General features: G+C 37.4%; 2 protein-coding genes across 3 annotated transcripts in view; both read right to left on the bottom strand.

Moving 5' to 3' along the window:
* LOC107192650 (tubulin polyglutamylase TTLL4-like) overlaps positions 1 to 20,420 on the bottom strand; it is a 208,900-nt gene that overhangs the window by 14,245 nt on the left and 174,235 nt on the right. Inside the window, exon 1 of one of the 2 annotated variants that reach the window (XM_015581965.1) lies at positions 10,927 to 10,954. The exons of the other annotated variant lie outside the window; for it this stretch is intronic. The gene's annotated coding sequence lies outside the window, so the exon portion shown is untranslated. Of the gene's footprint in view, positions 1 to 10,926; positions 10,955 to 20,420 lie in introns of those variants that run through there. 2 annotated transcript variants of the gene reach the window in all.
* On the bottom strand, positions 791 to 1,627 carry LOC107192652 (enhancer of split mbeta protein-like). The gene has a single exon (XM_015581966.1). It carries the CDS (start codon positions 1,424 to 1,426, stop codon positions 791 to 793), a length of 636 nt encoding a protein of 211 aa, XP_015437452.1. The 5' UTR covers positions 1,427 to 1,627.

Here is a 20,420-nt window from a genome sequence, read left to right on the forward strand (position 1 = left end):
GTCTTATGTCAGCGATTTAATATTACATTAAAAATAACATTTGTGATTTTACTATGACCTGTTTACTAAAACAATTGGAAGAGGATGACACTAATTAGTCGCAATACATTAAAAATAAGTGTGTACTGTCATAAGAATATTCGAGAATATGATTACTGAATGACATTTTTATTTACTAAAAATACGAATATTAATTTCTGATGTAGGATGTGAAAATACAATACCGTTTAGTGATAATTTAAACGATAAGGAAACAGGAGGTTAGATTAGGTACAAGGGACGATTAAATAACAGTTCAATGAATATGCTTAAAACAATCTGTTTATTCAGATTCGCGCATCGTGCAATTGGTTTTAACAAAAAAAAAAATGAACACGTGATATCGTGTTACGTACGTAGTATTTAAAAATGATTCTTAAACATAACAAATTAAAATTTATATAATAATAATTGTTCTACTTTACGTGAAAATAATTATCTCAGGTACAAAATTGAACCCTATCACAGACGTCACTTAAAGCTTTATCACCTATATACAATGGAGTAGAAAGAAACAGAGAAACTTCGACGGTGCCATATAACATAGCTTACAAAATGTGTCTCTTTAAAGGCAAATTGACACCTCGGCAAATCACGAGGCTCAACAATTTCAATACATGGAAGACAATGATTCGTCGTTTTCCCTCCTATACGCAGTCTCCGTCCTTGCGTCAACGAGGAAATCTTCTTCACCAGGAAGGAACAGTGTATTCGAAGCGGAGAATTATTGAATTTCATCGAATCCTATCGATCACCAAGGTCTCCACATGGCGTTGGACGATTCCGTCGAGTCACCAGAGGAGCTCGTCACGCTGACAGGACTCTGCGGCGGTGTGTAAACGTTCTGTGGTACGTTGACCATGACGTTGGTCGTTGGACTGGCGACTGGAGCTTTGCTGACTGGGTTGACAGCGGTGGAGGCGGTGTTGGTGGTTCCGGCAGAATTCGAGGCAGGTCCTTCTAGCCGTCGAAGACAACCGCCAAGGTGTCTCATTAACTGCGCACCAGCAGCTGGGTGAACAGTGGCGGCCACAGGTGTCGACAGAAACGAAGAGACTTCCTGTGCGCACTGGGTAAATCCTTCTCGGAATCTGTCCGCGTAACTGTTTTCCGGGGTGAGCGTAAGTCTTCTGGCAGCTCGGAGCGTGTGAAGATGACGAACAGTCAACTCCAAAATGTCAGCCTTCTCCAGTTTCGCTACGTTCTCCCCTTCAGCCTGGAGCGCCGTCACCATCAGATCCTTCAGCTCGTCCAGGCAACGATTAATCCTCGCCCGTCTTTTTCTCTCCAGCATCGGCTTCATGACTTTTCTGTACTGATAAGTCCGCGACACTGGCTCCTCGTACTCCATACCGGCGACCGGTGTGTAACTGGTGTGTGGCGCCATAGTTCAGGCGGATAAACAGAATAATATCCCTCTCACTTGTTCACTAGACACAAGGTGGCTCGAGGTAGGGATCCCGAGACGAGACTACTGCGAGAATCCGATATACTCGAAGGAGTCTAAAACTCGATGCACCGAATGCGTGTTAAGGTAACGAGTTCTCGTGAGCAAGACTAGTGGTGCGTTCTCTCGGAGTGCCGAGAATATGCGTTTGCTACCGTGTTTACGACGGTTCTGAAGTTCTGGTGGGGACTAACCCGGTACTTATACCTTCGATGCTCTCCCCACCAGACTGTCCCATCTTGGTGCCCCTTCCGATGACTCCGGGGACTCGACACGGGAGAGTAGGGTGTCGGCTAGGGGGGAACGGAAAGAAGGGGGCTGGAGGGAGGGAGGGGGAGACGCACGAGTGAACCCTGCAGCCCGTGCACAGCCAGCCAGCCAGCCAGCAGCCGGAGCGTATCGTGGGAAGCTCGCGGGCCGAACAGTTCCCACAGATCAGGGGCCTGTTGGGCCCGGCACAGGTTCCCTCCACGCGTCTCTCTGTGTTTGTGTGTGCTCACTCGAATGGCGCAGGGGGGCCCCTTCGTTGGTGCCGGCGCGGGAGAGGACCTTCTCGTGCACACCTGCATGCTCTCTGCCTCGCGGAGAATGGGGATCTCGATATACCGCCGCTAGTACTTGCTTCTGCTTCTCCTACTATTCCTGCCTCTCCCCTCCGCGCTCGCGCCCTCCTAGCCCGGAGCAAGGCGAGTCACCGGGGCAAAAAGAAGCGGCGAGCACACGCCATGTCGCGCGACCAGCACGAGGACGACCCGCGCGCGCGATCCTCTTTGATCCTCACGCGCTCCACTCTTCCGTTTGTCCTTCTCCTCTCGATTTTCCCGCCCGTTTCTCTTTTTCTCTTTCGCCCCGGCACGCTCGCCGCCACGACGTACGTACATGTACATGTATACGACACATTCGCCGGTACTAGTATTAGAGATAGCGTGAACTGCTACTTCTGAATCTCGAGTGATTCGATCACGTTCGTTTCCAATAACGGTGATTTTTCACAGTAATTCTTGATTTTTCGTGATAGTTTCTGATTGGTGGATAATACAATACTGTTCTTGCACGCACACATAACCTGTAGGTATATGTTTTATATTATCGACATCGAAACAAGAATGCGAGTTACATCGTACAAAATAAAGGAACAATGAGGAATAACAACGAATAATGGATAAATTAATGATTGTAAATTCGAATCGACATGTTACATAACATGTCTTGTTCTTTTTGAAGGATCAATAAATTACGATCACAGTGAGCAAATTCACTCAAGATAAAAAATCACGGTCGTGAATGATGTTAAATCACTGTTAGTGATTTTGCACACCATCTCTAACTATTAGTAAACATTAACGTCTAGATCAGTGATGGCTAACCTTTTAAGCTCCGTGTGACAAAATTTGATAAAAATTTGGCTTAAGCAGGGTATCGCGTCACATATTAAAATATCCCGTTTCTTTACCATCCTTCTTTGAATGCCTAAAACGTTGTTTAAATTATGTTTTAATAATACAGGGCTTTTTAACAGGGACTTTGTTTTTTAATAGAGGCAATTTTGGATGTGGTGACAGTTTTGTCATTCTGTTTTTTGACATATGTCAAGTACAAGGTCTACAATTTATTATAGAATGTCTTTAATTTCAATCGAAAATCACATAAAAATAATTAAAATGGTAGATTTGTGAAAACCATATATCGTAAAATTTCGGAATCAATGAATTTATTGCATACGAAATTTTCCGATCGAATAATTTCGCGTAATTCTGCAGTCAATTGACCGCCTAGATCGTGTGATTTAACGTCGTTAGACTATTTTTTATGGATCTATGTGAAAGATCGTGTCTATGCAGATAATCCACAAGCCATTGAAGTCTTGAAAACCAACATCCGACGCGTATATTGGTGAGATAGGGCCGCAATTATGCAAAAATGTAATCGAAAATTTTGACAAAAGGATCGACATCTGTAAACGTGGTCGTGATGGATATTTGTCCGATATTCTTTTTTATTCATAAATTGTAGATTTTCTACATTATATATCAATAAAGAAATACAGAACTTTCATCCAAAATGTGTTTTATTTAAAATTTAAAAACAAAGTCCCTGTTTCACTAAAAGTGTGTCACTAAAAGTGTCTTGGCGTGTCACCTCTGAAACGCGTGTCATAGGTTAGTCATCACTGGTCCAGAACTACCAGAGCAGTCAACACGACTAGTTCGTAAACTCTTATGGAAATTATTAAACTGTCATATCACAGTGTATTTTTCCGAGTTTCCGCGCAACTTTGATTGCAATGTATACTTGCGATGAAGTTTATTAATGGTTCGATTTGCAGATTTGTAACAAGTTGTCCCTTTTACTAACGTGACAGAAACATAACCTCGTTCATCTTCGATAGTTCTAGCATTAAATATTTGATCGACCGCTGTTTTGGAAGGAAAACCTTCTGGCTCCAGTTGATGTTTTTTAAATTTACTATCCTCGTGACACGGACGAATCAAACGTGAATCGAATGACGCGAACATTTATATAATATTTTATAACGACGTCGAACTTTTGAAAGTTTTAAAATGTTTCTGTCAAGTTCTAATTGCATGTAAGATAGTGATTTCATTGTTCGGTTTCGAAATATATAACAGGTGCAATGAACTGGCTGAAATTTCGATAGAAAATTACGAATATATTTAGATTCTATTATAAACAGATCAAGTGAAATTATTGAACAAGGTGTCAAAAAGTATCAAAATAATTAATGGTACTTAACTAATTCTTGAACATTAATCACGTAAATGTGTAATTTGTTCAATGATAAGTTATTTCCAGTGTAGCACGTTTCTATTTAAAAAAAAAATTATTGAACTGTTGAACAGTATTAAAATCCGAAGTTTTTAGTACATAATGTAGTAAAATTCTCAGTAATTGTTAAACGTGTTAATCACTGTACACTCTTAGGCATCGTTTCGATCGTGAAAGAAAAAGTTTTATGTTGAAATCGAGCGTTCCTATTTTCGCGACAATTACCGACGAACAAAGCACGTGTGGTCTCATATTCATGAAGGAAACCTTACGAAAAACTTTTTTTCCGTACATCCAATCTGATAATATGCGTAGCATGCGCTCGCACGCACCGCGTGGGAATCATATGTCAGTCTGAGCAAAATTATGAACATGAGTCGAGCCACCGCATTTATACTGCTTTACGTGGAGAGTTATATTAATTTGTTTTTTTTTCTTCTCAACGTCTTAACGATCATAGCATCTCTATCGCACGCGAAGGCATACGCCGCGATCATTCGCCAGATACATTTCGAGGGGAACATTAACACTGGGTTTACGGGACGCGTCATTTTGACGCATTTCGAATGCTTTCTAACCTCGAAATTCTCTATGTGGTATACCTATCTCTATAGCTATGCACTAATTTCAGAGATCATAAATTGTGTATTATATAAAATAAGTTGTTTTTTAAAGAAAATCTGCGGGTTCGTTGATGCGTGCCGTGGAGATACCTACGCGATAAGTGCCCGTAAACCTAGTGTTAATAAACGTCCACAGTATTTAACGAACCGTCCGCGACACTGGCACAGTGACGTTCATACAGGCAGAAGAAAAATACGATCAATTAATCCGTAATTGTCACAAAAACGTCTTCGTCGGTGGAGAATTGAAAGAAAAAAGAAAAACGCAATTCATTATCGGTATCACGAATCGATCAGAAACACATCTGTCTCCTTCCGGTACATTTCTTCGATATCAATCATTTACACGATAATGTTATCACGCTCGAATCCTCCCAGAGTGCCATGCGACACAGCATCAACGTCGACAAGTGGTGTCCCGAAGTGTTGACCAATAGCAGGACTCGCATACACGCACGCGGCACCACTTGTCAGCATGTAGGAGCTCTCGTTGCATCGGCATCGAATTTTCGATAAGAAACGAGTTTCCTTTGAACAGTGTTTTTGTGGCTGTGAGGAGAGCGAGGCGAGAGTCGGGCTCACGGGTTGACCGGTTTATTGGAATCCAGGCTCTCTGTTGTCGTCGCTTGGCGCATCGGCACACGGCTAGATCCGCGACACTTGTTGATTCACTGGAATACCACCGACGCGGAGCACGTGTGAGCGCGTGTCGCCACCATTGCTGGCACCCGCCGCCGCGCGCCGTCGCAGTCGCTGAATCACGACTTGGCGAAGAGGTTGGTCGGCCGTCGACTGGACCAGTTTCTATTTTACCCGATGTAGAACAATTGAAATAGCGTGATCGTGTATCGCCCTCTTTAAATGATACGATTTACGATAATACTTGGGGTTTAAGGTAGGTACTCACGATTTTTTGCCGTATACTGCTATGTTTAAAAAGTTTCAGGAATTTTTCATTTAAATATCGCGCGTATATGATATCGTGAAACTTTTATTTTTTTTTATTGGCACAACTGTTGTTTACATTCCCTCCAATATTCAGCTTGACAGCTTATCATTGACGTGTTACTTATGAAAACAGAAACAGAAGACAAAAAACAGGGCAATTGGATCGAACACATTCACTAGCCGTCTTCGACCACAATTATAAGGTATAATTGTGCCATAACGCCATTTAAATAAATCCAACATTGTTATAGCTAGACTGCGGATTTTTATGCAAAATAATATTTTCTATAGGAAAACAGTAGCAAATGTAGAAATTTATTTTTCCTGTTAAGTATCTAATTGGGTTTAGAATATAATATAATAAGAAATCTCGTTGGATCCGATGAATGTTTTGTTTTTTATCATATTTCACAGAGCCCTACAGGCTATAAATGCATAAAATCCGCAGTCTAATCATATGTCTTAATTACAGCGTTCTGTTTACATCAAATTTTCGTGTCTGGGTGATTTTTAATATGGTTAATAAAACAGAGCAACGAATTTGCATTAAATTTTGTATTAAAAGTGAAATCAAACGTGCGGATACGGTACCTATGCTACAAAAATGTTATGGTGACCTTGCTTTATCGAAAACAAATGTTTACATGTGGTATGAACGTTTTAAAAGTGGTCGTGATTCTATTGAAAATGATCCTCGTTCTAGAAATACAACAATTTATACTCGATAAATGTTCTCATACTTATGAGAGTGTACGTATACTACTAGGACTAAATTAACCTAATAGAGTAAAACTAGACAATATAGTTTTATCGAAAGTATGTCTTTTGAGATTTTAACACGATTCCAATTTAGCAAGAAATTCAATTCTTTTGGCACCAATTTTGCGGCAACACGTTTCAGGCCCATATTAAAAATCGCCAAGACACACAAATTTGATGTAAACAGAACGCTGGAATTATGACAAATGATAAGCTGTCAAGCTGAATATTGAAGGGAATGTAAACAACAGTTGTGCCAACGAAAAATAAAAAACGTTTTACAATATCATATACGCGGGACATTTAAATGAAAAATTCCTGAAACTTTTTGAACATGGTAGTATAGTAGGGCTAATTCCTCGGCTTGTTTGGCGGCTGTGCCGCAAGTTTCGAATCAGATTAAGTTTTACAGAAGGAACGCCACGGTGGGGACGGGGTAGGATGCGATGGGGGGCATTTGCTCGGCATTAGAAAAGGATCCCCCCCCCCCCAATGATGAACCGTGGCAACCGGTTTCGAAGTTGCCGCGATCAGCCAGATCGGCAGCAGATTTTTCGAATTAAGCGTACGATCTTAATGACCCGCTCATCCCCAGCGAGACGCGGCGCAGCAAGGCGGCAGCAGGACAGGTTTCACTTGCGGGGCTTAACGAGGTGTTTCGCCCTTTTGGAAGCCGGTAGGCCAAACAAGGGTCCAAGTGGGCCGGCCGAGTATTTACGAGGCTTTAGCTCTAAATGCGATAGCTGCCCCGGCTAAGGTGATCCCTGCGGCCGGAGATCGGCGAACGATGTGTCGCGTTCGTTAAAGAATTCGCTCCTTTCGGTATACCGACGCCTTAACTGCCAATTGGCTTGGCTTTACGACTCCCTCTACGATCGTCGCTAGGAGTAGCGTGTTGTCGTGAAATCTTGGAATTGTTAACAGCCCCACACCGAAACGGCGTAATGTCTCTTTAAGCAAGAACTCCTTCTGATAGGATCGGACACAGAATTCCCCCTTTTTTTTCTACAGTGGGAGACAAAAGTATTCGTACACCTTTTAAAACGCAACAACTTTTTTCAAATTGGTCCGAATGACTTGAGTTCTTTTGCGAAGTTAGGAACATTAGTTTACTAAGGAATGTGTAAAAAAAACAATTTGAAAAAGTTGCAATTGGTCCGAATCGCGAAGAAAATAGTAAAGGTTGCTTTTTTACAACTTTTTTCTTTGAGACTGTAATGAAAGTTTAATAAATGTATTTCGACGATTTGTGTTAGTTATATACATGTTGACAATTTCATCAAAATCGGTTAACGTTGCTACGAGATACAAACGATTAAAAATGTTGAAAATCACAGTTTTTCTCGACTTTCGACCTACAACTGTAGCAAATCTAACAATTATTACATCTTTTGATACCTGTCGCTCGTTTCTGTATCAACCGATTTCAATGGAAGTTTCAGTATGTATATAACTAACATAAATCTTTGATATGTATTTATTCAATTTTCATTATAGTCTCAGATTAAAAAGTTGTAAAAAACGACCTTTACTATTTTCTTCGCGATTCCGACCAATTGCAACTTTTTGAATTTTTTTTTACACATCATGTAGTAAACTCATGTCTCTAACATCATAAAAGAACTCAAGTCATTAAGACCAATTTTAAAAAAGTTATTCCGTTTTAGAAGGTGTACGAATACTTTTGTCCCCCACTGTACATGGATCCACCAGCTGTAGTTCATTGGAAGACCGTAGAGGGAACAGGAGCATATTCGTCCTGTGAATAAGTTATAACTAGACTGCGGATTTTATGCATGTATAGCTTCTAGGGCTCTGTGAAATACAATAAAAGACAAAACTTTCATTGGATCCAACGAGTTTTTTATTTTATTCTGAACTCAATAAGATACTTAAAAATATGTTTCTACATTTTCTTCTGTCTTCATAAATTACTTTAGAAAACGTTATTCTGCATAAAAATCCGCAATCGAGTTATAACAATGTTGGATTTATTTAAATGGCATTATAATTGTGGTCGAAGATGGCTAGTGAATCGTGTTCGATATAATTGTCCTGTTTTCTGTTTTCTGTTTCTGTCTCCATAAGTGACACGTAAATACTGCGACTGAATTAAGTGGAAGAATTGTGGGCGATGTAATTTATTGAATGCGTCAGTATTGAATAAAATAAAAAGTGTCGAAATTTTAACCTTTGCGACACCACTGGTGCTGTTACAGTGAAGTACAACGACTGAAATTTCAAATATAACTTACACTTACAAATCTTCATTGGGAGAGCACAACTTTATCCACTTCTTACTCAATTTTGCAGTCACTAGTGACTCAAAATAAAAGATCCTCATAATACTGAATATTTAGGACGTATGTTCTTGCTTCATTTTTGTTTTTTAAGTTACTGTTATATGTGGACAATAAAAACGATAGATTCGTCGCTAAAAATATGAAATGTAATAAAAAAAATGTGCGAAATAATACTGACACAGGTAGACAATTTGTGCAAGTTCGTTTGCAATTTTTGTACGTGTTTGTTACAAAAAACGTGAAAAATGATATTTCACATTGTGTAAAGCTATTAAAATGATTTCTTGATATTACTTTGTCGAATTACTTCGATTCTCAAAAATTGCACAGAAAAGACATTCGAAATGTTTACACTTTTAAAAATCAAACTTTGCTCGGGAATTTCGGTTCACCAATGTACTATAAACACGTTTTTAAGTGTGCTAAACGTATTCAACTTTATTTACAATATCCATACATTAGACTTCAAAGTTCAATTAAATTTCATTAAATTCAAAGTTTAATAAACTGTTTTTATTTGTTACAAAATTCAGTATATTTTAAGTGAATTGATTACTGTAAGTAAGCATAGAGACGGAAGATGTTCAATTTTTTTTAATAGAGTAAAAGAAAATAAAACTGAGTTGATCCTGAAATATGTCGTTCTTCTTCGTGAAATATTTCTCAGGAATTTACCGCTACAGAAATGAAATAAAAATTTCTTCTTTGTATCAAGGAATTCATTGTGTTAAAAATAAAGTAAGCAGAGCATTAGAACTGTATTAAAGTTTTCACTTAACTGTGCTTCATAATATTGCAATAATTATAAATACATAAAATGTGTTATTTATTATGAGCGATAGTTCAGAATGAAATATTTTGCTATTGGACGCATGCCAAGCTAAAAATCAATCCACTTTTTAGGTCTTGCATTGAGGTTAATTCTCCTATTTCCTTTATTACTATCAGTTTATTTTTTAATAAAAATACAATTTTTGAAACGTCTACAATTTATTTATCTCACTCCGTGCAAAAGGAGGGTAAAATGTGAATTATAAATGTAAAATTTGTACCGCAGGAATTGAATAGCTTCTGAAACATTCTTAAAATCAGCTGGAAAAATTCTATAGATATTTGTAATGGATAAAAATCTGTCTTCCCATGGCAGGCGTATAATGTGATTCTTCTTTCTTTTCAAACAACTATTTTTGACCAGCTCTTTTTTCTTCTAAATCAAATCTACCTTCCTCTGATGTGTCAAGAAATTGCGATTCCGCCATTTGTTCTTATTCTGCCTCCTTATTATCGACAGATATTCATGTCTACGAGCAATTCTGATCCCGCTAATATTAAGGAAGGTTAAATTTTCAAATAATATGTAATGTCGTGTTGATAACTTTTAAATTTTTTAGTTTTTTTCATAAAAAAAATTTTCGTTATGAGAAACTATATAACCTTTGTAACAATTAATTTTTATAATTAAAAATAACAGATACTAAGAAGTAGGTAATTTAGAACGGAAGCTGATTCGCGATACCACCAGCTACACTGCAAGTTGCTGTCAATCGATAATTCTTGAAATTTCAATTTCAAATTTTGGGAAAATATTTGTACGTCTACGAGTTGCTATCTATCATTTATCACGTGCTTACACTATCAAATATAACAGCGATAATTCATGAAATATTAGCTTAAAATTTTGGAGTAACATTTGTAGGCTAATACTCCAAGGCAGCGGTTCTCAACCTGAGGTACGTGTACAGTGGTGATTTAGGGGTACGCGAAAAGAATAGAAATAACATCAGCTATATAAATTACAACCTTTTTTTTTAATAATAGGAGGTGCAATATAGGGAAATTGGCTTCTAAGTGGTGCGTAAATAAAAAAAGGTTGGGAACCACTGCTCTAAGGCTTTAAACATTTCGAAAATATAACATCAAGAAATCTACGTCCCCATAGTCTCTCCATTATTAGTCGTCAACAGTATTAACAAAATGATAGTAATAATTAGTGAACTGTTATTTAAACAGACATAATTACCTTTTATGTATTTTATGCAGGAAACGACATTATTGGCATCGAAAACACGCGACACAAATGCACTTTGGAGTATATGATTATTTTTCGCAAGCATCGAAAAACATACACATATCACAGTCCCTCGATTTTATAATGCACCATTGAATGAATAATGAGACACAGGACGTACTGTCAGAACTCGCTATCTTGTTCTCTATTATCTATGACACAGGGCGTCTTCGATACTATTGTGCCGGAGCCACCACAATATATTTTCGCGTTCGTTTTGGCATTGTGCCGGACTTCTCAGTTACGCTGAAATAATTTCGTCAGCCGAATACTGATGTGTCATCTATTTATTATTAATACGCATGCATCGATGAACATCGCGTTCAGTATTCGAATTGTAGATATAATTTTAGCTATGCAGTTTTGTTATCAGAGGCAATACAATGATACGCCACCGTTAATTGGGGAACAGTGATTCATCGTAGATCCTAATCTATGATATTATTTTTAAAACTTTTTCTATTTTCAATAATTGTTTTCTTATCAACAGAATGATCCATTTCCGTTTAAATAGCGATCGGTTGAGCGAAAATCGAATTTGAAATAAATTGCCAATAATGCAGAGAAATAAAATGAAAATATTACAAAAAATTTTTATATTATAAATGCATAAACGCCCGATGTCATAAAAAGTATATTTGATACTGCTCGAGGTAAAGAGTAAAAATAAAACAGATTTAAAGAGAAATGAAAGTTTGTTAATTTTGTAATTACAGTTTTCCAAGGATTGTCTTTCCTCGAATTTTGTTCACGTTGAGTGAATTACATTTTTGGGTGTGACTCAAAATATAGGTGGTCTGTGACTAATCAGAATTTATATTTGGTAATGCAAAATTTTATGAATAACTTACGTTTTTGTATCCAATTTGGATAATTTTAAACGCGTTAGAATTTCAGGGAATCGACATAGGAATCACATGAGTAATCAGAACACTGACAAATCCTACATTAATTTCTGAAATGAACTTTAACTGACGTTCCTTTTTTATTCCAAAGAACTTTTAATTTCGTTAATCTTCTTTTTAAGAAAAAGAACTTTTCTCAGAATTTTGTTAACGCAAGTTTATAACGCTTATTGTACCATTAAACGTCTGTTTAAAACATATTTTGCTATCTCTTGTACTTTACAAGTTATACGCGAAAAAGTAGGAGTACCGTTTTGACTTTGAGGTTAGTTCTCACGACCGTAAATGGCAATTAGAAACGTATAAAAAGTACCGTTATTCTTGTCGTGAATTACTCTACATGTAAAACTAAACCCACAACATTTCACACAAATCCGCGAATCAGTGTAATTTACAACCAAGAACAAATACGAATGAAGCCGGTACAAAATAACATATGGAACGAAACATTTCGATTCAAAATAATCGGTGATAATCCGTGCTGTAGGTACAGGATGTAATTTCGATCGAGAAATGTTCGTCAAAAATGTACGATATTTGCATCCGGATAAACGTGATTTTGTCCTGATTGGTCGGTGTAATGTCTTCGATGTCGAAAACGAAACATTAGCATGAGTATACGTTGGTGGAGAACGGCAGGATAATTGCACTTATTGGTCGTCCGAGCCGGATGCGATGCTGCGCATACGCACGAGGCACAGGGATCGTGCGCGTGTTAAGCTGAACGAAACAAGCAGTGTCCGCGCTTTACAACCGCTATCATCGGGACACCCGGCTGCGTTATTATTAATCGCGTTAACGGCACTGATATTTCCCCTGGCGCACAGTCTCACGACTCGTGTTGAAACAAATAAAAAAATTTCGAGATTTTCTAGTTTGTTCACATGGAATTGAAAGTAAACGTTCCTCCAATCTAAGAGCATCGTAATCTAAAGATACACATACAGGATGTTTCAAAATAGCTTCGACTCCGGAAAATAAGGGGTTCCTGAGATGATTTGAAACAACTTTTTCCTTAGCGAAAATGTTATCCGAGGCTTTGTTAACGAGATATCAACGAAAAACCCCGACCAATCAGAGCGCGAGTCTGTCGGCCGAGCATCTGCGGTAACGTTGACCAATCCTAGCGCGTACCCAACATATTTTGATTTGAAAAAAAAAAAAAATAAAGTGCAAGTGCAATCAGAGACCAAAAATATCAGTTATTTGTAACATTTTTTGGAAAGAAATCATTGAGCAAAAAGTAATTTTTATTTAAACGGAAATCAGATATTAATAAACCTCGAAGAAATTTTTCAAAAACTGACGTGAATAAAAAACGGATTTTTAACTATTCTGGTTACGAACAACTATTATAGATGATCAAAATGTTTGTTGGTTACCAATAACAATTATCGATGACGGAAATTTTTTTTGGTTGCCAATAATCATTATTGGCTACAAAAATGATATTGTTTATGAATAACCATTATCACCGACGGAAATTGTTTTTGGATGCATGTAAGCATTATCGATGACAAGAATTTTATTTTGGTTACCGATTACCATTATTGAAGACAGGAATTTTGTTTTGGTTACACGGTAACGAATATACATGACGAGAGTTTTATTTTGGTTACTTTCGACTACTGACAATTTTTATTAACGTTATTTTTATTGACGTATCTACCAGTGACGCAAAATCAATTATCGAATTTATATATTTTCAGTTAAAATATAGATACGTTAGTAAAAATAACGTTAATAAAAATTGATAATGGTCGAAAATAATCAAAATGAAACTCTCGTCATGAATAGTGGTTGCCGCGTAACCAAAAAAAAATTCCTATCATCAATAATGGTTATCGGTAACCAAAATAATATTCTCGTCATCGATAATGCTCACGTGCAACCAAAAACAATTTCTGTCACTGATAAGGATTATTCGTGACCAATATAATTTCCGTAGCCAATAATGGTTATTCATAACCAAAAAAATTTCCGTCATCGATACTTGTTATTCGTAATCAACAAAAATTTTAATCATTAAAATCATTCACACAAAGATATTACACTCTTATACCGTCATTTATAAAATTATGGTTATAACAGTTAGGGTATGTGAGTGCAACAGATTCAGCGCCTTTTTCGTAGAATTGAGAAAACATGTAAAAACCAAATAATTTCCCAAATCGTTCGGAAATACATACTGTGTATTCCATTGACCATTATCGTACGATCTCGTCAAGAACCGAAAAATATTACCTGATAGCTGCGTTCAGCAGCGTCCAACGAGGGCGGTCCTTGAAAGTACGATCCAACGGAGCATGTTTATCAGAGAAGCAGCGCGGTAGATCAAGGCTTTCGCTCGGCGAAGATCGGGAGAAGCAGCCAGCTCGGAACACGGAATCGCGGGAGAAGGTGTAAGAAGCCAGTTCAGCGACTCTAATTCGGAACGTGCTGGTATACGAAACGCTTCCGCACTGTGCCTCATCTCCCTCTTCATCGTCGCACGAAAACAGTTGTCGATCGTTCGGTCCCTCTTCGTTCAGCGCGAAACCCCCGGGCAAGGAACAACGGTGGTTCCCCCGACGCTGAATGGGTAGCTTCGCCTCCGAAATTCTTCGCTTGTACACAACACTCCTTGGCTCGTGCTACGAGAAACGTGGGAAGATTCTCAGGCCTGGAAGCCGTTCATGCTCCCACCACGTGCAAGCCAACACGCTTTGCAACGGTCTGCGTAACCTGCATGCACGTCCACACAGAGGCGTATAGACGCATGCATACGTACACATACGTATGGACGGAGATACACCGTTCGCTTTTATATGGGAATATAAAGGCGTCGCGCGCTCTCCTCGTTTTTCCTATCGCATTATGCAGCGAGCTGTGAGTCCTCTTTATGCGGCAGAGGAGCCAACCTGGCCTGTAATGTAACCTTAACGTGGCCCTATTGCCGCTTGTTGTGCACATAATACGAGGCTATTGTACCCCAGCACGGGCCATATTGTTGCCCACATCTCGGTCGGCACCCTGCCCATGCAGCGGCAACGACTATCTCCCCTTTCCCTTATTCCTTCCCTTACTTGGCCCCCCCTTTTTTCTTTTTCTTTCCTGCTTCAGGAGATCCGAGCCTTTCCGATCTCGTCTCTTTACTACCTATCCCTTTCTGTTGCTCTTTCTCCATCCCTCTCTCTAGCTTTCAGTCTGGTTAATGCCGTTGTGAACCGGGGATGGAACATCGGGATTTCGGCTAGAGTTCACGCGACGTTGATGCGATTAATCCTTGAGTGCTCGTATTTGCGTAACAGATGCTTCGCAGAGATTTTTACTTCCTTCTTTCCTTAGCGCTTCTTAGTTTTATTTACACTGTGTTGCTGTTTATTTAGTTCAGAGTGATTTTTTTTTATGTACATTTTTAACGTTGTTTTAACAGCCAAGGCATTAGCATATTTATTATACTGTCTGGGTAGAGAACTCATACATATTTCTTTCTGTTCGTTGGTTACTATTGTACAATGAGTCATAGGTTCTGGTATACTTTGGCAATCTGTAGGAATTGAGTGAGGAAGTTGTTGTATTTTTAGGTAACTTTGAAATTGTTCTAGCATGATTGTACTTTATGCATTCCAGTAATATGTGATTAATGGTGATCCGTGTTTTACATTGTTCACATATTGCTGGTTCCTGATTGTTCAGTAAATGTGAGTGTGTTAATGCAGGGTGGCCTATTCTGACTCTACTAATTAGTGCTTGCCATCCGATATCACTTCCATGTGTTTGATATTTTAAGGTGTACTTACCATTCAGAGTGATTTAATCGACAATTTGTCGAATGTTTAGTTAATTGTGAGGTTGACGAATATGCGATCACATACAATGTGATTCGTGGATACTGAATTATGGGCTGTCACTGAATTTTTAACAATCGATTTAAAAAATACCTAGTGCTCTTTTCGTATGTGAGGCATCAAGTGTGAATTGAAGTAGTTTTGTATATTTACAGTACGAAGAAAAATCTACTGATTTCACGTGTTGTTTATGAGCAGCGTGTACTTAGTTTGCGGATGTTTATGAAAGTGCACCAATGTGGAAAGAATAATTTCAAAAAGTAAAAACGTCAAAGTATTTTAGTCCTCTTATTGAGATTCTTACTAGACTAAATATTGAAATCTTTCTTTTAGTGTGTTTTACAGACTTATGTTTGTCGTAAGGGCATAGTATATAAAGTGGAAAATAAAATAATATTTTCTGATGAAAAACGTTTTTTCGATGTTTTAATTCGCTTATTTGATGATTTAAGGAAAGAAAAACGTGTACAACGGAAGAAGCAAACGGGCAGAGGTGGTATGGGCTGCAATAGGTTACCATGGTAAAACTGATATCAAGTTTATTCATCATAGAATGAATAATAGGATGTGTGTTTGAGTGGATAGGTGGGCAGAAAAATACACAGGGTAAATGTCAGGATTACCATCTGTGTCCCTAATACTGCCATTTTATTTATTTTACTTAATAAGAACGTAACGTATAAAGAATTGTGTACAGAAAATTTTATTAATAAATTGGGACTCTGATTTAGGTAGAAATCAAAGAAATACACGTATTTGTATGTACCTGGTATTTACAAAATAAATGTTAAAATATGAAAGTGCTATGTGAGCGTGAAGAACATGACTACGTAAATAGGAAGTGATGGCGAAATCATACTAAAGAAAGAGCCGTAATTTTACTATTTAATCTGTATCTATTGTACAAAATTAATTGTTAAAGTATGTAAGAATTATAATACTTTAATATTTGAGGTGACAGTTATAGGGGCACTGACATTGTTCACAGATTTTAAGTAATTATCAATCAATTCTTCATATTTAATGTATAGAACTATTTTTTTTCATGAAGGAGATGTTAAATACTAGTATGTTCCAAACGGAGACGATTTCTAGGTTAAACAACACATAAAATGATAAAATTAAATTATGCTACTATCTTAAGGTGGCAGTAATGGGGACATCTACCCTATCGTGTGCAAACATCCTTACGGCGACCGGATTAAGCAGTTTAAGTAGTCCATGCTTCACTCGAACACGGCCTGCAAAATACGATATGTCGTATTGAAAATGTTTTTGCCAACATCTGTGAAACCAAGGCCAAACGGTGGTTACATGCATAGGAAAAAAATGATCAGACTGTTGTCCTTGAGATCATATCTCAAGGTCCTTGAAATCCGCGACGTGTCCTCTGATTACCTTTCATCTTTAATTATACATAAATATGTATTTCACTAAATGCTATATCCACAGCATCATAGTGTCTTCTTCGTTATCAAAAGACAGAAAACATGTTACACATACACAATTAAAATTGATGGTAGATAATACTGACAATATTAATTTCAGACTGAACGTAAATTAGTCGTTTCAGTGCCGCAAAGAGAATCGCTGGATAAATTGTCACCGAATATAAGAGAATTAAACAGCTGGAGACTGAAGTGTAAGCTGAGTTAATTATCATATATGTATGTATCTACAAATCGATGAAAAATATTCGTAATTGTGAATGGTATAATTACCGCAAGTACAAGATGCAAGAACCACCATCGGTTGGATTAATCTTTCGAGCAATCCAGGAATCTTGTTATTCGAAAAAGGGAATATATATATAGGAAAAGGCATTAATTGACCGCATGCGGGTACTACTACGATACATATTGCTAATAATTGGTATCGCGTACTATTCGTGCTCAAAGGACAGTGTATGCTTAAACACCGCCTGTTGACTGGAAGAATGTCGCTCGAGGGACGATGGTACAAGCAATTTCTGCCATGCGCAGGATCGTGAAATAAAAAAAAAAACTACACAGTAAACGGAGAACGATAAGATATCATTAAGGACATTCCCTTTTGGTCATTTTACATACAAAATACGGGCAGGCGTAGCTGGTAAAGCAATAATCCATTTCCATACACTTTATTGAAGATTTGTAACTGTTTTCAATTGGAACCGTATTATTAATAGTACGCTGTCCTCGATTTGCCTCGAATTGTATCGGAAATGCGTCGGAATACTTTGTTGGTGGAACGTCGTAGAAACGTATCTTAAGGCAGTCGCGTCGTTGTAAAAGTTTTAAATTGATCCGATATATTACAATTTATATTCGAAAACCAGAATTGGGCAGAATTTTATTCGAATAATACATAGTGAAAAGCAACAGTATCTAAGGACATCATTCCGAGCTTTAAACAGTTAATTAGATTAAATAATTGTTTGTCAAATGATGAAAGAAGAACTATTATTTTGTTGTCGTTATTGTATGCGTCAAATCTTGTAATCGAATTTTAAACCACTTCCCATAGTCCAATCATGCTGAAATTTTGTATACACACTTGCTTCCGATGACAATATTTGCCGTCATACTCGTGGGATCAAAAATGAAAGTAAACAAAAAACAAACAAGCAAACTTACTGACGGACGAAAGACAAAGACTGAAACTGCTACGCAACGGAAAAGACGACTGGAAAAGGCAAGACAAAAATACAAGGAAAATCGATTACAAGATATGTAAAGAGTAGAAAGTAGAAAATAAAATATATAAAAAAAACCTTTTAAAAACCACGCTTACATTAAAATGCACTAAAAAGGAGAAAATAATTTTTTTCCTGGTTCTCCATAAAATACCGAATCCAGTTAAATGATTAATAATATTTTTCCCCAAAAATTTAACGCTAAACTATATTGACGTAATTTTCGTGGGCGCTCCACGCTTTTATTTATAGTCACTAATGTCATGATTTTATTTAAATTTATATTAGATTTTTCTATCTATTCCGTCACTAATTTTTTAACAGAAGAAATTTTGAACTAATTGCTTAAAATTTTGGGGAAAAATATTATTAATCATTTAACTGGATCCGTTATTTTATGAAGAACCAGGAAAAAAATTATTTTCTCCCCTAACGAAAGTCGAGTTTGCTCGATAGTGTACCTACAAACCTTGTGAACCTTTTCTCGTTGTCTAATGACGTTTTTTTACCGACTCATATTGTAATATTTTCCCAACATCTCTTGAATACTCATTCGTCTCAAAAATAGCGGTAAAGCACGTTCCTCAATATGCTTACCGAAGTCGAACGATCTAGCGACAAATTAGCAACGCAGAACCGGTTCGACAACCGAGAAAATGTAAATCAATCTCATGCTCTGGGAAAACCTTAATAGTCGAAACGATCAGAGGACCGTGTAAAAACTTAATGAACTTCGTGTAGACAGCTGGACCCCACCCGCTACTTGAATTACTCGGAACGTAATAGACCCCTAGGCTTTACGTAAGGCAGACGGATTACTGCTGGCAGATTGTACCGCACGCGTGTTACGTCAATTTAAAAAAAAAAGGCCCGTGATTAATTGGTCTCGTGCAACTAGGTCCCACCATTCCGCCGCGTACACGATATTACGTAAACTTAATCGGCTTTACCGCTCAATCTGGCGAGGTGAAAGTTTTTCGTAGTTCGCCGCCGAAGATGTGAATTCGACGACGTCCAAATTGGGCGGCTGATGTTTCCGATAATTAATTCGAGATACGGGAGACGTCTTGCAGAAGTCAACTGGTTCTCTGAATAAAAACAGTTCGGCTAATCGGAGAACATCAAAGAATATTCCTGAGATCTTGTAGGTATGTCATTCTCAGTTGACGGAAACCAATAGTTTTCTAACGAAGTTTGATGCACCGTGAGAACATTGTTAAAACGATTCGTATATTAGAGAATCTCTTTTAAAGATAAATCAATCGGTCCTTTCAAACGATATATGTATCTATAGAGTGGAGCACGTAACTGGAATCGCTTCGATTACTGTGTAGGTAATGATTTTAGTAAAAAACGATTGAGATAAAAGTTGAATAGACACGTAGAGGACATATGAACGTCAAGTTTATTTTTTTATACGGAATCATATGTCTTTTACTACGTCAGTCGGTGCAGTTCGTAATTCTGCACAAAAAAGTCTGACTGGTTCGTATAAAAGAAATCATTAGTTTAGAAGATATTTGGACTTCAATTATTCGAAGTGACACAAGTGTAGTGACACACATTGCGATAAGTCCCAAATTAATAACTCGGATGGGAATTGCTAGACATGAAATCTTGTATAGTTCGAACGGGACCACATAACGAATTATTTTATTTTTTTCTTAATATTTGCAATCTTCGAAATTTGAAGGTTATCTTCAATTTTTTACGTGGAAGTCAATTTTTCTTTTCATAACGACAGCTGGGATCATAATAATAAAATAAATTAGAGTGTTTTTCTCAAATGAACACCTAAGTCCCACCCACTACACTCTGAATGAGCCCATAGGCCACGTATAATTGATTAATTAATTCATTAAACAACTTTTAGAAAGTATGATGATTAAATTTATGACACCACCAAGAACATCACAAAAACCGAATGATAATTTATTATTTTTACAACTACTACTTCCAATGATAAAGACTTTTAATATAGATCAGAAAATACAATTTAAAATAGAAGTTTTAAATTTTATAAAAAAAAAATTGAAA

This window comes from Dufourea novaeangliae, unplaced genomic scaffold (genome assembly GCF_001272555.1).
Source record: "Dufourea novaeangliae isolate 0120121106 unplaced genomic scaffold, ASM127255v1 scaffold396, whole genome shotgun sequence".
In the NCBI taxonomy this organism is placed as follows: domain Eukaryota; kingdom Metazoa; phylum Arthropoda; class Insecta; order Hymenoptera; family Halictidae; genus Dufourea; species Dufourea novaeangliae.